Genomic DNA, 17,819 nt, shown 5'->3' with positions numbered 1-17,819 from the left:
GTAGCAGTAGAAGTGCTTCTTAAAAAAAATCAGAATTCATCAATACAACGAACAACACCAGACAACATAAGAGGTATCCAGCATCGGCTCCACCCAGTGGGTAAGAAATTGTCTTCCTAGGCCAGGGATTTAAACAATCCATCCTCTCCTATGTCCTGCAATAAGCTGGGGCTCTGGGGGGGACACAGCCCTCTGACACAAATGACCATGGAAAAGGTTATTAAATGGAAGCAATGATTTCAACTCATATCACTCTGGGAAGTAATGTTAAGATTGTTTTCAATGAAACAAAATGTTTTCTCTGGTTTTCACCCCATCTGGAGCTCCAGCTCACCTCAAAGTCTTCAAACTGGGGAGATTTCTGGGAGGTGGGGGGTTGAAGGGGGCGCTGGGAGAGGGACCTGGTGTTCAGAAAAACAGTGCTCTTGATATCCGTGAGACACCTCTGTACTCCTTGTCTTGCCTGCCCCCTCCCCCCAGCCCCACCACTCATGCCACTAGAGGACTGGCTGAAGGCACCAGAGCCTCGGGCTGTCACTGACACGGGAGGGCTTCTACAGGCCCAGTTGTATGGTTTATCCATATCTGAAGACATCTCAACAGTGGCTGCAAAAGGGCAGCATCTCTCATCCTTACCCTGATCTGACACAGAAGCTACATCCATGTACTTGCAGCCCCTTCTCCTGGGATCAGCATGCCTCGATATAAGCGGTGTTTCAGTGACAGACACGTCTGAAGCCACTCTCCCTGACCCCAATGCTCTCTTTGCACCAAACACGTGGGTCTTAGCTCATTCCAAAGGAGTCCTTCCCCAGGATCTCCACTTACAAACAGACCTCCTGGTGGTCATTCCAAAGGTCCTCCAGATGTGCTTGGGCACTCATCTCTAGAGTAGACAGACTATGAGCTGCAATGCTGTGGCCCTGCTACCTGAGAACACACGTATGATCCTGGGTGAAATGAGATGTATCTTGGAATTGCTTCAAAATGATAAAGCAAGAAAGGCAAGTGTGTGGGTGTATAGAAGACAAAAAATTGGTCAACAGTTGAAAATTGTTGAAGCTGAGTGCCAAGTATATGGGAATTTCAGTACTACTCAGCATATGGTCTGATACAGATACTCATCTGCAAACTGTTACTGGTCTGTGAGGATGGAAGTATGGAGATTGAGAGAATTCAGAAGTTTTTATACCGATTGGACAGAGTAATTCTGTCTGTTAAATCTAATAATAAAATAACTGGACTTGAATTTTGTCGTTTTTTATCTCATTTTATTTTAGGAATTCAGTTTTATAAAACTATTAATCTATGATGGAGTGTACATTAAAAAACAAGGCCCCTCAGCATAGACAGAATGAAAAGCCCTGCTTTGTATGATTCTCTCTACTTTTGCATATACCTGACATTTTCCACAGTAAAGAGTTGGGAGGGAGGAAACATTGCTATTTGTTTTTAGTTTCTACTCAAATATAAATTTAGAACTTGTCAAAAAATAAATGTAAATTTATTTTTTATTTTACAAATATGTAGGTAAATGTAGGACTGAAAGCAGCCTTGGTCTCAGTAAGCAGCTGCCTCTAAGATGGGTCTTGGTGGAGCCTCCCCTCACCCCACTCCACCCCCTTTCCTCCCCACCCTTATATGAAGTGGGAGGTGGGGGCAGTGCAATGAGGCACTTCCTGCAGTGCTGAGATTGTCACAAGTTGTTTATTTGAGCACCATATCTAGCTCTGATGAGCAACTTCTTGGCTAAATGTTTGGAGAGTTTAAACTTTCCGTGTTCCTCTTTTTCTCTCACATGGACCACTGTCAGCTCCCTGAGGGATTTTTTAGAACTTATTTAAGTGGAAGTGTATTATTCAAACACTACAAGCCTACATGCAAGTCAACCTGACAAAATCATGTTTTCCAGTGAAATTACTGAACACAGCTGTGTGTACATATACATGTATGTGTACACTTCCATTATAAGTGAAATCTAGATTTTATTTCTGTCCCCTTTCCTGTTCTGGTAGTAAGAGCTACTCTTACTACTTACTACTATTTACTACTTACTACTGCCATTCACTTTAAGGTCAAAGCCCCTGCCACCCGGGCAGCTAATATGTTCTTGTTAGTCATCCTGATTTCCCACAGGAGTTAACAAACCCAGCTTAGGACTCAGACCCAGACATCTTAAAAGCAGCCAGTTCAATTTTCTCCGTTAGCTTTGTCCCAATCGTGAGTGACCATTTTGCCTTGAAAGCAAAACATGATGGAAAGGGGAAATCTGCTTTTGAGCAGGGGAAAGAAGATAGAAATATGCTGTCACTCTAGGCCACCTGTCCTGAGACAGCAGCATGCGAAGGCGTCTCTATGGGGCCCTGGGGTCTGTCACCTGAAGGATCCTGCGCCTCCTGTTTTAGGCTTACTGGGAAATAACCACCTGAAGTAAAGGGCTGCAGCGGAGCCTCCTCAGGGCACCCCTGCAAGGGCACGAGCGCCAGGCTCCCTGTAATTAAGAAGCAGCCTGCTCCCGAGAAGACAGTGCTGCCACCCCATCTGCCACACCCGCATGAGCTGGCACCACGCCTCCTGCCTGCTGCCGCCGGGCTACCCACCGGAGCCTTGGAGACCGCCTTTGATGGAGCGTTGATGCCAAGCTTTTCCAGAGGATAGACAATCTGTCGTCGTGGTCGCACGGGAACCAAGTAATGAAGGGCGGATGTCAGGGAGTGGGCGTAGGAGCTCTGGAACTGCAAGACAGCAATCTCTGTTTTAGGGGAGAAAATGTCAGTGTCGCAGCACAGATGCCTGCATGCGGCTCTGCAAATACAAAATTCTGAACTAAGCCAAATCGGAGAGGGGAAAAAACTCAGCAAATAAACAAACATACTCTGTGAGCAGAGGAATGAATTGAAGATAATGCCTGACACTAATGAAGATAATTACGAGAGTAATTACATTACTATCTCTGTGGGAATGACAGATAAACAAGTGGTTTGGTTTATGGGATTTTTCAGTACAAGTATTTTCCCCAAGAGGATATTCTTCTCCATAGTGATCATGAATCAGCTTGATTTGACCCCATTAAGCTGTGTTATCTGTGTCCTGTTAACCTTTGCGTGTTTGGCACAAGTTGCTTTAAGAAGGCACATAGATAAAAATGTCATTTGAGGTCAACTGAACACAGATGTAAAAATCCTTCTGTTTGTGAAAGTCACAGCTACTTCCACTGGACTTCTGTTGATAAAATAAGTGCTTTAAAACAAAAAGACAGAACTAGAAAGCGGGGGTAGACTGGGGGAATTGGATCATATTATTTTGACTTAATACTAAATTATGAGTTAGATTTATGCTTATTGAAATGACCTATAATAAATCTGGTTTTAGGAGAATGCTTTAAATACTAATTTTACCCAATGTTTAAAACTTGGCAGAGAAAACTGAACATGGTGATCTTTATTCATTCATATTTAGGCATCTCTCATTATTTATGAAATCGTAGACGTTTTGGTGAAATTAACTCTGTATTTCAACCATTTAAACTTCAAGAGTTAAACTGTGAAGCCAACATTTTTAAAGATATATTTAGTGTATTTAAGCTGGAAAGCAAAGAAAGTAAACCTGAACTGTAGATGTGTTTAATCAATGAAATGGTTTACATGTAACTTATTTGCTATTCTAAAAATAGCCCTTGGGCATTTCTCAAGCTTCTGAAAGGGATTTCGAAAATCCTTCACCATTGAACTTGACACTCTGATTTTACACACTGAAAAATAGAACCCAGGAGTTCCTAGCCAGAGAGCTCTGTTTTTATGCCTGGAAGAGCTCTGTTTTATGCCTTCAATACATGTTCTGGTAAGAGGATGTGGAGAAAAACCATCTTCATAATGTAAGCCAAAAACTCACTTTTATTACAGTCGACTGGGGATTTATTGCAGAATTTTGAAATTCTTACCTAAATTATTTGGTACTGCTACTTACACTTGTTTAAATGCGTAGGTGTGAATCACCTGGAAGTGCACACTGAGGAAATCTGTTTCCCAATATGTCTCCACACCCTATGTAAAGGAGTACGTGATACAATACATTCCAAATTCTATACCATTGAGGTAAACATATGAACATTCAATGCAATGTCCAAGATACTATTTTTATTATGTATGTCAAAGGACTTCTGATCAGATTGGCAAATGCAGGCAACATCATGAATAAAAGCTAAGACTTTAATGTCACATCCTGAAGGTCATCAAATTAGCAACTGGATAAACACACAGTAAAAAGAAATTGTGCAGGACCAGAATTTTCCAGCAAAACTGTTACATTCCCATCTCATTAAGTGCAAATCTAGGGCATTCACATTGGTATGACACTGCATTTTGATAGAAAAAAAAATCATCACTAAAGCATATCCTTTATCTTGCTAAAAATCTTTCCCATGCTTTTTCTTCTTTCTTTCCTATTCCCTCTGTCCTTCTCCAAAAGGCTTTTATTAAATAAGATACATTAGTAAAACTACTGTTATGTGAATGTACTAATACAATTTAGATTGTTTTTAAGTTTACTACATAATCATTTAAAAAATCTACTTAGCTCAACTTGTGGTAACTAAGAAGAAATGTGACATCAGACCCTAGGAAGAGCATGAGAAAGTTTTCCGTCAGGAATGGGATCTGATGGGACAACTTGTACCCATGCTAGTGGTTGGATATCATCACTCCTCAAATCTACATCAAATTGAGGACCAACGCTGTCAGTGATGGAGGGACCGACTTGCAGGACACAATACTTTGGGAATCCAACTGCAAGAAGCTCTTGCCTGTGGAACACAATGAATAGGAGTGTGTGTGTGTGTGTGTGTGTGTGTGTGTGTGCATATGTGTGACACTTGTAGGCATTGGGATACAGCTTTGAACATCCACAGGCATTCCTTTAACTTTTTATCCCTTTGAGGTATAGTACGCACTGCTTAACGACTGGGATACATTCTGAGAAATGAGTCGTTAGGCAAACATTTTGAGAAATACATCAGTAGGTGATTTTGTCGTCATTGTGTCGACTTCATAGTGTGCACTTACAGACAAGCCGACAAGCACCTCTGCCTTCAAAAGCATTAAAGTTTAGCTCGTGAAAAGTGCTATGAAGAAGACCAAGGCAGGATAAATGACAGGCGAGCCAGATTGCTATCTATGCATGCAAATATACATGATGTACACACATTCGATATGTGTTCATTACAAAAGTATTCCTCTTCATAAGTAGGACGAGTATTATGCAGTTATATAGGTATTTTCTACATAAAGTGACATCAGTATCAGAAACCTCCCCTTTTTATCCATCACTTTTATGGGGGTAGTTATAGCGCTTACTTGGAATGCCGTGATAGCACACCAACATTCTAAGATTGAACTGATTTATTCTATGTGTTCATCGCAAAAATGTCCTTCGCTTGAAGAATATGATAGGATCATTTTGGCATTTCATTAATGCACCATAAAAAATAATTTGATTTTCATGTCCCTTAGAGCATTTTTTTGCATAGTTTTCAACCTCTGTTTTTTCAATATGGAAAAGTCAACAGATTGTTTGACTAATTATATTGGTTGAGATTTCTTCAGAAATTCAAAACCGTCTAGATTTTCACTGTAGTGTAAAGGTCAAACTCAATATGGCCTCTTGAAATTGAGAGCCACATAATAATCAAAATGCATCGAGTGAGTAAGGAATAGAATACGGCACACAACCCCCATGAAACTGTGAACGCTGATCTGCTGGAAAAGTGAATTACAACATTTTTTACCTTGCTTTCCCTGGACTCTGGATAAATAGGGTAGTAGAGACAGGACTTATAGCCCAAACGGAGGATCTCCTTCAGAAAAAACCTGGTGTAGTGCCGAAAAATGGGGTTCAGGGCAAAGTGATACAAGTGCCCGTGTTCTTCACGCTGGTGGTGACTGAAGTAGATGAAATCTTCAATGTTGTAATGGGACCGAATGTACTCTACATCCTAAAAAAGAGGCAGGTGAAGGACATCTTAGATCTTTTAAACTAACGGCATTGTGTAATAAAATCTTTTAAATCACTTTAGGTGCAATAATAACAGATGTGTTTTTCTCTGCTGTGATTTACAGCCTCATCTTCCTTGTTAAATTTTTTAAAATTAAAAATTACGTGTTTTGAAAGTCACCTGTTCTGATGGCTTGTCTCTGGAGGATGGCTAAATAGCTTTGGAATCTGTTCTTTACAGAGAGCCTTGCATCTCTGCTAGTGGCAGGAAACATGACAGCAGCTCTTCACTGCTGTTGGGCAAGGGGAGCGTGAGCTGGTCAGCAGGACTGACTGAGCGTGTGCAAATTTCCGGAGCAGGACAAACACCCACCAGCATTCTCTGGATTCGTTACTATAGTCTATTCACCTATTACTGTGGAAATGAGCCATCCCACAAGTCCCACACTTTGATTGACACATGTGGCTGGGTTGGCCTACAATAAAACTGTGAGGCTGGGCCTCATCCACAGGCATTCCTTTAACTTTTTATCCCTTTGAGGTACAGTACGCACTGCTTAACGACTGGGATACATTCTGAGAAATGAGTCGTTAGGCAAACATTTTGAGAAATACATCAGTAGGTGATTTTGTCGTCATTGTGTCGACGTCATAGTGTGCACTTACACAAACCTAGACGGTATAGTCTACTGCACACTTAGGCTGTATGGTATAGCCCTAGGCTACAAGCTTGTGCAGCATGTTACTGTACAAAACAACATGAGATTAAATCAAGCACAAGAGAAAAAGATACAATCAAGAAATGCAGTAAAAAATGAGATGTACGTGGCTGCTGCCAACATAACATGGCATACAATTTTATAGCAAACATTTTTTTATAAGTAGAAAGACTCTAAAATAACAAAAAGTATAATATAGTAACTACGTATACCAGTAACACAGTCATTTATTATCATTACCAAGTATTATGTACTGTACATAATTGTATGTGCTCTACTTTTATATGACTGGCAGGTTTATACCAGCATCCCCACCAACACGTGAGTAATGCACTGCGCTATGACATTAGAACATCAGCTACACGGGCAATAGGAATTTTTCAGCGCCATTATAATCTTGGGAACCACCGCTGTATATGCAGTCCATCATTGACCGACTGTTGTTATGTTCATATGACTGTATAACATGTTTACACTGTGGAAGGTAATTTAAAGGACTGGTGAATGTTTACTTGTAAAACTCCTGCTTCTGTGGGCCCTGTCCTGATCATCCCATACAGCGGGGGAGGGAACCAGGGGCTCATCCATGCTAACTGTGCACTGGTTCAGCTTGTCCTGCTTCACATCCCAGCAGTGCACACTGTGGAGGTGGGCGTGAAAACCAGAGTGTGACTCTCTAATTACAGAAGCAGTAAACACACTTGATATACAGGGAAAATCAAACCATATGCAAATTGGAAAGCACCTACTTATATTTCTTTGCATTTTCCACAGTAAAATTTCCCTAAAAGCACACTTTCAAGAAGAGGAATTGGATGGGGATGGCCAGATGGCTCAGTTGGTTAGAGCGCAAGCTCTGAACAACAGGGTTGCCGGTTTGATTCCCACCTGGGCCAGTGAGCTGTGCCCTCCACAACAGGATTGAAGACAATGAGCTGCCACTGGGCTTCTGAAGGGGCAGCCAAATGGCTCAGTTGGTTAGAGTGCAAGCTCTCAACAACAAGGTTGCCAGTTCAATTCCCTCATGGGATGGTGGGCTGCACCCCCTGAAACTAAAGGTTTGAAAATGGCGACTAGACTTGGCGCTGAGCTGCGCCCTCCACAACTAGATTGAAGGACGACTTGGAGCTGATGGGCCCTGGAGAAACACACTGTTCCCCAAGATTCCCCAATAAAAAAAAAATTGGAAAAAAAAAAGAAGAGGAATTGGAAAATGCAATGACCTTGCTTTCACGAGAACAGGCAAGGACAGGCTCGCAGTAGAAAATTCAGGAAAACTGTGAAGTCTGTGTCCAAGCCCCTCCAGGTCACTTGTCTTACCAGCTTCTGCCACAAAGCACAGAGGAAACTGGGTTTGGGGCCCGAGGGCAATTCTGGCAATGTCTGAGCTTTCCATCTGCATTGACCCTAGACTGCCTTTACACTCTAAGATTTTTATTTGATTACCAAGTAGGCATTTCTCATTATAAAATAAAATGAGTAACAAGTATAGGGCTGAGAAATCACTGAAAAACAGAGCCAATAGAGGTTATTAGCACAAAACAGCAGATGGGCCACGTGCATCTAATTTTCCTCCCATCCCAAAACCCTTAAAATTAAACAAAAAATTATTTTTAAAATAATGAGAAGAGAGTGATGGGGGAACAAAAGAGTAAGGCAGTTTTACCACAGAAGGAAGCGTACTGAACTTCTCTCCCACTAGTTTGAACCTTCCTACCTTGGGCCACTCGAAGGTCCCTGCAAGTAGTACCTTCAAGCACCACAAGAGGAAGCCGGTTGACTGATGCCCCTCCCAATCAGTCAGGGGGGTGGGCAGCCCTCCCACTGACTGGAGAAATGCAGTGGAGAGCAGATATGCACAACTGTCAGGATACCCATGCCAGACAGCCATACTGGTAATCTAATCTGTCATTCATGACATGAACAGACTTTTAAGGAAAACCAACAAATGTAAAAGACCAGAATAGAGAAACATACAACTTACTCCAGAGAAAACAGAGGTTATTCAGGGAACAGAAGAGAATTTAAAAAAAATATATATTAATGTCCTCAGACATACCAAAAAACATTTTCAATATAACATAACATCATGCTGCTACAAAAAGGAACAAGGAAGAGACTTGGAAGTTAAATGTACGGACCCTGAAATTAAAATCCCAATAGGAAGCCTGGATAATAGAATAGACATGGCTGAAAACTGATTAGGGATCCAGAAGACACAATTTAAGGAAATTTCCTAGAAAAAAGTATTAGAGATTAAAAAATATGAGAAGGAAGTTAAGAGACAGTGAATGACCAATTCAAAAGTTCCAGTAGCTATCTCAAATTCAGGAGGAAAAGAAGAGAGAAAAATGAAAGGGAAGAAACAATTAATAAAATCATAGAAGAAAGATGTTCCCAAGCTCAAAAGAGGCAAAAGATACTTCTTGGTAAATTTTCAAAATTTCAGGGATAAAAGGAAAAAAACGAATTCTCAAGACAGAAAGCAAACAAACATACATTTATTTACATCAAATCATATTTTATCAGTGACCCTGGTCACTAGAAGACAACAAGAGTAAAAGTGTCACCATTCTGATAAATAATTTGAATAAGAATTGTATACACAGTCAAATGAGTATTCAAGTGAGGACAAAATGGAAATTTCTGTATATGTATGGACTCAGAGACACTACTACCTGCCACCCTCTCTAAAAGAAATACTCAAGGATGTATGAATCAAAAGAGAGATGAATTCAAGAACGAGGATAGTTTGAATATATTAAAGGAATAAAGCCATGTAAGCATCTCAATAAAATGCCAAAAACACATTTGATAAAATTCAACACTCATTCATAATAAAAACTTTTAGTAAACTAGAAATAGGCGAGAACTGCCTTAATTTGATAAAGGATATCTCCCAGTATCTACAGCAAATATTACTCTAAATGGGGGAAAATACGTATAGAATCATTCCCATTAAAACCAGAACCACAACAAAAGTACCCATTATAAACAGTACTATTCAATGTTGTTCTAAACATACAATAAAGTTGGAAAAGGAAATAAGGTATAAATATTTTTAAAAGAAGGTGTGGCAGATTCTATTTTCCAAAGACGGTCATGACAGTATCTCTCATCCCTCATGCTCTTCTGCAGAGGGAATTCACCACACTCCCATCACGAGCTGGAGTCCCTTCTCTGTCCCTGTAATCTGAGCATGCCCTGTAGCTGCTTTGACCACTGCCGGAAAGAGAATCAATGGAGAAACACTCAGAGCTAATAAAAGACTTCAAAAACTTGGTTGGATACAAGATCACAGTACAAAAATTAGTAGTTTTCCCACATACCAAATATTGAAAGCACAATGAAAAAAGTGTCTATTCACAGTACACAGAAAAATAGAAAACATGTAGAAATAAATCACAAATGTCCAGGACTGTATTGGTCATGGTCTCAGCAGGAAACAGATGGTATGTTCAAATTAGCATAATTGGAGGTAGGTTTGACAAAGGGACTATTTACAATGAGGGGGCAGGGGGTAGAGAAACCAGCAGGGACAGTGTAGCAGCAAATGCAAGATGTTACCAGCCTAAGTAGGTGGCATGAGAGGTACTGGTTCCTGGAACCCAGTAAGAGTCATGGACAAGAGGCTGACTTGAAAAGATCAGAGAATTCAGTGGAGAGACCAGGGACCCCAATTTCACTCTCCTTCCTTCTTTTCATCAGGGTTCCTCATTGGCCAAACCTAACTGGAACCCAAAGGGCAAAGGCACTGTGATGCTACCCACCAGGTTGGGCTCCCTGGGATTGCACAGGATGGAGACGGGCACACAGTGAACCCGAGGGGTAGACAAGTATCTGGCAAACAAAACCTGTGTGAAAAAAAGCCACAAAACTTTTCTGAAGAATCCAAAAGAATTCAACACAATAACAAAAATAGAGGAAGCTATGTTCCTAGAAGGGAAGTCTCAGTATTTTAATTGTCAATTCTGCCTAAGATTTTCTATAAAATCTACATAGGTGCAAATAAATTCGTAAGTATTACAAGGTTTATCTGGAGGAAGAAATATCCAAGTAAAACCATGAAAATTTAGGGAAAAAAGACAAATGAGAGAAGACTCCTTACCAGATATCAAAGCACATAATGAAATAGATATCAACAAGTAAATCCGTGGAACAAAATAGAGAGTAAAAATAGACACAGGCACATGGAAATTTAATAATGTAAAGGCAGCATTTTAAATCAGTGGGGAAAGAATAGACTACTCTGTAATAAAAACTTTAGAATAATTGGCTGTGCACTGGGAAAAAATAAAATCAGATGTCCTCTTGAGACACACACACACACACACACACACACACAAACACACACACACACACACACACACCCCTAATTAAGTGCAAGGAAGAATGTTGGAATAGATAAATGCCTATCAATAGTAGTAATCCTTTGAAGAGAGCAGTGGGACTTTTTTTGATGATGGAAGGTTATTTGAATTTTTAGAATGTGAATACTTTCATGTATTTTTCTATTACTTTAAACATTGAACTGGAAAAAAATGAATATTTGAAAGGCTGCCGAATGGGATGCAAGCATATGATGATTTATACCCTTCAGAAAAAGAAGACATTCATATTAAATAAGTAAAAATGAAACTTCAAAAGATGTATTGTGGGGGACAGCCGGGTGGCTCAGGCGTTGGAGCTCCATGCTCCTAACTCCAAAGGCTGCCGGTTCGATTCCCACATGGGCCAGTGGACTCTCAACCACAAGGTTGCCAGTTCAATTCCTCAAGTCCCGCAAGGCATGGTGGGCAGCGCCCCCTGCAACTAACATTGAACACGGCACCTTGAGCTGAGCTGAGCTGCCGCTGAGCTCCGGGATGGCTCAGTTGGTTGGAGCACGTCCTCTCAACCACAAGGTTGCCGGTTCTACTCCTGCAAGGGATGGTGGGCTGTGACCCCTGCAACTAGAAACGGCAACTGGACCTGGAGCTGAGCTGCGCCCTCCACAATTAAGACTGAAAGGACAACTTGAAGCTGAACGGCACCCTCCACAACTAAGATTGAAGGGACAGCAATTTGACTTGGAAAAAAAAGTCCTGGAAGTACACACTGTTCCCCAATAACGTCCTGTTCCCCTTCCACAATAAAATCTTTTTTAAAACAAGAGGTATTGTGTGATAATTTATGATATAAAAAGGCACAGAGAAATTAATATCCATTTCATAATTTACCATTTCATTTCTGATCACTGCAATGCCAGCTATTTGTTCTGCCACATCAGCTACAAATACCTGCAGTGGTGTTCCATCCTGAAATGATAAGCATGTTTTAAAACCCTTGGAAATATCACTATTAATGTTTCTGTAGGCAGTCAATAATGGGTTTAACAGTGATTGCATAATGATAGTCAGAGCCACCATCTATCACCACTTACCTTTGGGCCAGGTAGTAAGTTAAATGCCCTCTTTGTGTTCATTTGAACCTCACTCCAACCTATGAGATAAGTATTACCATTATTTCTAGTTCATTTCTGAGAAAATAAGGCTTGGAAGGCTGACTAACTTGTCAAGATCTCCAGCTAGTAAGGGATGGACCTATGATTCAAACCACATTCCCTTGACTTGGAATCTGTTTTCCTTAGCTCCACAACAGTAGTTCTCAATTACTGTGGTCTCAGGGCCCCCATGCCCGGAGGACTACAAAGAGCTTTGGTTTATGTGTATAATGTCTATCACTATTTCCTGTATTATAAATTAAAACTGAGAAAATTTTAAATTTTTAAAATTTTAACTTATTAATTAAAACAAATTTTTTACTTTGACAAAAATATTGAGAGAAGAGTAATAATGTTTCATATTTTTTAAAATCTCTTTAATGTCTGACTTAATGGAAGACAAGCTGGATTCTCATATCTGCTTCTGTAATCAATCTGTTGCAATATGTTAGTTTGGTTAAAATATATGAAAAAATATCTTCACAAAGATACAGAGTTGAAAAAGGAACAGTCTTTCCAGATAATTATAGATATTCTTCTTTGATGTTCCACTGAAACTTAAGAAGTGGTAGTGTTTTAAAGATTAAAATCTTTAAGTATTGAATCTGAAACCATATCAATTAACTTTGTATGTACTACTGCATTAAAATTCATTGGTCTGTTTTGCATTTTGAATGAATCTTTTACCTACACATGATTTTGTAACATCACGTATTGTTTATCTGGAAAATATTGGTTTGCCAAGGTTATGAAGATTTTCCAAATGTTGACCTATTTCATTAAAAACTATCAAAATATCACACTTGCTAATATCACCACCAGACATATCAGAAAAGGTCTTTTAAGTATTGGGAAGCTGTATTGGGAAGCTTGTCAAGCTCACAATGGCAGATACTGACTTTCCAAAATTCTAATATTTTTTCTTGAAAGTTTGGATTTTATCATAGGTGACAAATGCTGTCAGTTGTTCTCTTGGAGTGACAAGCTCACTTTATTCATTTTTAAGAAAATAATATTTTAAAAATAATAAAATTCATTAAAAAGTTAACTAAGCATTTCTCTAACTACATGCATTGTTCCATGTCTGGTCAAATTAACTGGCATAGTCCTTAAGAAAGCAGTGTTAATGTGAGAAGGACTGCTAGCTTTCCCATTGCCATGGTAAAAATATAGTACAGTTACTATACTAGAAAAAGAACCCAACATTTGTCATACAGGAACTTTCCCAGGTCATCCAATCCTGAAGGATGCAGCCAGCTCAACAAAAGGGTATAGACAGACTCATCAACCAGTAGGGCTGAAAGGGGGTTCCATGCCCTAAGTTTGATATCATATGCTGCTGAGTTGGGCACCAGGCACCCACATATTCCTGAGCCACCATTTACTAACCTCAGTCAGATTTGTGTATTCTTAGTATGGGGATCTATCTCATTTTGTAACACTTGTCTGGATCAAGTCCAAATTTTCCATCCCTTTTCAATCCTTTCCATGGTAAGGATTTAGGGTATCTGAACAGCCTCACTTTTTTAAACCTCAGTTTCCTTGTTTTTCTCCTCTTGCTCCCATCTTCCAATGCCACATCTGCCACTCCCCACCACACGATTCTCCCACTGAGGTCCAAGGAGACATCAGGGTTGAACCTACATGGGTCATAATGGGCCAATAGTGTAAGGAAAAGGAAGCCAGTCTAATCATAGCAAGTACTTACAGGGTCTCTGCGAGCCTCATTGTAATGCTTTAAATCCTCCAATATCCTTTTATTCAGCATGAGGGTGCTGACAAGATTTTCAACACCAGGAGTATCCGATAAATTGGCTAATCTTATATTAATGGTCCTGAGTAAAGAGAAATACATTTTTTTAGGCTAAAGTACTAAAAAATATATTTCCCTCCCTAAAAAAAAGGAGACAGAATTGCAACATATCATTTACATAAGACAGTATCAGTAAAATACCTTTATATAACATTGGGCTTTAAATGATTACAAAAGTAACTCATCTCATTCTAGAAAACCTGGAAAAAACATGTAAAAGACGTACAAAGAATAAGGTAAAATCACTGATAATGCCATTAACCAGAGACAACACAAACTAACACTTTAAATTCATTTAATTTAAAATGTTCAGTACCACGCTTTATTTCATATGTACTTCATACACAAAGCCAAATTTTCCCCCCAATTTAAAAAATATATTAAGAAATTACATTGAAGTTGAATATCTTCTCATATATCTGTTGGCCGTCTGTATGTCTTCTTGGGAGAAGTGTCTGTTCAAGTCCTCTGCCCGTTTTTTAACTGGATTATTTGTTTCATTGTGAGTTCTTTATATATTTATGAGTTCTTTATATATTTTGGATATTAGCCCCTTCTCCCATTCAGTTGGTTGCCTCTTTGTTTAGTTGATGGTTTCTTTTGCTGTGCAGAAGCTTTTAAGTTTCATATAGTCCCATTCATTTATTTTTGCTTTTACTTCTCTTGCTTATGAGGTCATAGATGGATCATGAGAATATTGTGCTAAGCAAAATAAGTCAGATGGAAAAAGTCAAGAAGCACATGATTTCACTCATATGTGGGATATAAAACTGAAAACAACAAATGAACAAACGAGATAAACAAAATCTCATAGACACAAACAAGAGGGGGGTTACCAGAGGGGAAGGGAGGAGAGAAGGTGGTAGAAAAGGGTAAAGGGGGTCAAATATATGGTGATGAAAGATTTGTCTTTGGTTGGTCAACAGAATGCAATATACAGATGATGTATTATAGAATTGTACACTTGAAACCTATATAAGTTTATTAACCAATGTCACCCCAATAAACTGAATTTAAAAAGTTAAATCACAGAGAACTATAAAAAGGAAAGGAATTACATTGAACCTGGGCTGGCTTCATGAGAATTCTTAATAATTTTATCTTTGATTTTGTGTGTTTTACGTGAAGTCAAGTAAGACAATGGAGCATGTGTGGGGCCTTGGAGCCTTGGCTCACATGTAGTAACAACCTCCCACCCTCACTCCATAATGGTTCTCTCCCATCTGTTCCTTGTCCCTGGCATGTTGGGCCCCAAAGGGTTTCCCTATCCCTGCCCCATGACTGCTGTCACCCTCTGCCAGAAGTGACAACTAGGTTGCATCAGTGGGGGAGGACAACATAAAACCACCATGCCCCACCCTCAGTGGGGTCCTGGACACAGGTATGGGAAGGATGGTGGTCAGGATGTCCCACGGAGTCTCTTGTCAGAGCAAAGTGGTAGACATCCCCACCCGGGGCACTCAGTGCCATGGTTCAGCTGGCAACTCAGCATGGACCTCTTGCCCATCTCCCACCCAAGTATTCAGTGCATCCCAGTACAGAGGTTGCCAGATGTTGGACAATACCTATTTACCATGCACCGGAGCGGTGAGCCCATAGGAAGGGTAGATGACTTCTCCGTCTTAGGCTAGAGCCCCACATTTTTATTTTGTAATGGGCCCTGTATATTATATAGCTGGTCTTGCACTGAATGTTCTCCAGTCATTCAGGTATTATTACTAAGTTGGATAGTGCTACTCTTCCTAATATTAATAAAGCGAAATATTCTAACTTACATAACTTTCGATTATAGTTAATATTTGTGCTTAAATTTTAATGTATGCTCCCATACTATGGACAAAGTGGCTTATTTGCAAAGAACAATCTACATCTGTAATTAACTGGTATAAAAATTATCAATTAATATCACCTTAATATTTATGAGCAACTTTTAAGTGAAGGATAAGAAGTTGGTTCTGATATGGACACCTTACACCAAAATCGAGTTCAAATGGATTAAAGATGTAAATGTAAAAAATAAGGCCACAAAAATACTAGGAAAATACCCAAGGGAATTAAGAACATATGTCCACACAAAACCTGTCCATGAATGAGTTCATAGCCGCATTATTTATAATAGCCCCAAAGGCAGAAAGAACCCATATATCCATTAATTTCTGAATGGACAAACAAAATATGGCACATCCATACAATGGAATATTAAGTCAGCCATGACAATGAGTGAAGTACTGATACATGCCACAAAATAGATGAACCCTGAAAACATTATACTGAGTGAAAGAAACCACAAAGGCCACATACTGTATAATCCATTTATATGTTATGTCCAGAATGGGCAAATTTATAGAGACAGAAAGTAAATTAGCTGCTGCCAGAGGGCTGGGGGAGGAGAGAATAGGAATGGCTGCTTAATGGATATGGGGTATCCTTTGGGGTGATGAAAATATTTTGGAGCCACATAGAGGTGATGGTTGCACAACTTTGTGAATGTACTAAAAACCACCGAATTGGATACTTTCAATGGGTGATTGCTTGGTATGTGAGCTGTTACCAAATATATATATATAATACCAAAGTAAGTTGAAAGGAAAAAGAAAGAGGAATGGCAAATAATAGCCAAAATATAAGCTACTGTAGCAATCTAAATATAAGATAAACTAGACTTTAAGGCAAAAAGCATTAGGAGAGAAAAAGTTCTTTATTTAATAAAAGTAAAAACATAATGTTGTATGTCAGTTATAACTCAATAAAAAAGGAAAAATGTAGAGTGTGTATCTTCATTTTGACTCATCAAATTATTATTAATATGTATTCTAAATACCAATTATATATTTATAAAAAATTCACCAGGAAGATATGACAATATCAAATCTGCAGGGATCTAACAATATAGCTTCAGAATATTGAAGTGAGAATTCACAGAATTACGAGAATTTGACTACTTCATCATATTGGTAAAGTTGAATATACCTCTCTCAGGAACTAGTATCAGACAAAATATTGGACTCTGCATCTCCTAATGAAAAAAACCTGATATAGTCACCTCAATCTTATTCCAAAGGCCTCCACCAGTTGTCTTTCCCATCTTAGTTAATGGTAACTTCTTCCAGTGGTTCAGGCTCAAACCCTGTGCTTCATCTTGGCTCTTTCTCACACACCTCACTTCCAGCCCAGCAGCATTTCAGGTAGCTTTCTCTTCAAAATGCATCCATAATCCAAACACTTCTCACAACCTCCAACGCTGGCCCCAGCCACCAGCACTTCTTGCCTGGGTTATTGGAACAGCACCCTAATATGGATCTATGCTTCCACCTTTGCCCTGAAAATCCATCTTCAACAAAGCAAATAGAGTGATGCTTATAAAATACTGTCAGACCCTGTCACTCTTCTGCTCAAATCCCAGTAATGCAGATGTTCTTAACCTCTTCTATGCCAAGGATGCCTCTTTATAATGCATAAACCATGTAGGATTATAAAATATGAGCTTCATTAAAGAACATGATTTTGTAGTTATCTAATAATATAGTTGAGCATAAGCCATAAGTAATATTTATAGATGTATGCAAATCCTGTAAATGTGATAGGAAAATAGCTGTCATTTCAATTTAAGAGAAAGTTACAGGTACTACTGATCCTCTTATGGTTTGCTGCCTACTTTTACAATGGAATGAAATGCTAAGTTTCAGTTAAACTTCATGAAAGATGCAATTTTCCCCGAATTCAACCCATGGACCAAGGTTAAGACCCCCAGCTATGATTCCCATCTCACTCCAAGTAAGAGCCAAAGTTCTAGAAAGGCTGAGAGCCCCTCCACAGC

General features: G+C 39.3%; 1 protein-coding gene across 2 annotated transcripts in view; it reads right to left on the bottom strand.

Annotated features, from left to right (window-relative positions):
* Positions 1–17,819, bottom strand: part of CFAP61 (cilia and flagella associated protein 61) — a 325,115-nt gene that overhangs the window by 179,573 nt on the left and 127,723 nt on the right. For both annotated transcript variants that reach the window (XM_081034409.1, XM_081034410.1), the window contains exons 14-17: positions 13,898–14,024; positions 11,927–12,004; positions 5,783–5,989; positions 2,601–2,735 (exon numbers count right to left, since the gene is read on the bottom strand). In XM_081034409.1, coding sequence (XP_080890535.1) covers positions 2,601–2,735; positions 5,783–5,989; positions 11,927–12,004; positions 13,898–14,024 — 547 coding nt within the window. The remainder of the gene's footprint in view (positions 1–2,600; positions 2,736–5,782; positions 5,990–11,926; positions 12,005–13,897; positions 14,025–17,819) is intronic.

This window comes from Rhinolophus hipposideros (genome assembly GCF_964194185.1).
Source record: "Rhinolophus hipposideros genome assembly, chromosome: 22".
Classification (NCBI taxonomy): Eukaryota; Metazoa; Chordata; class Mammalia; order Chiroptera; family Rhinolophidae; genus Rhinolophus; species Rhinolophus hipposideros.
The sequence above is the reverse complement of the archived record's forward strand: the minus strand, read 5'-3'. Positions and strand labels throughout refer to the sequence as shown.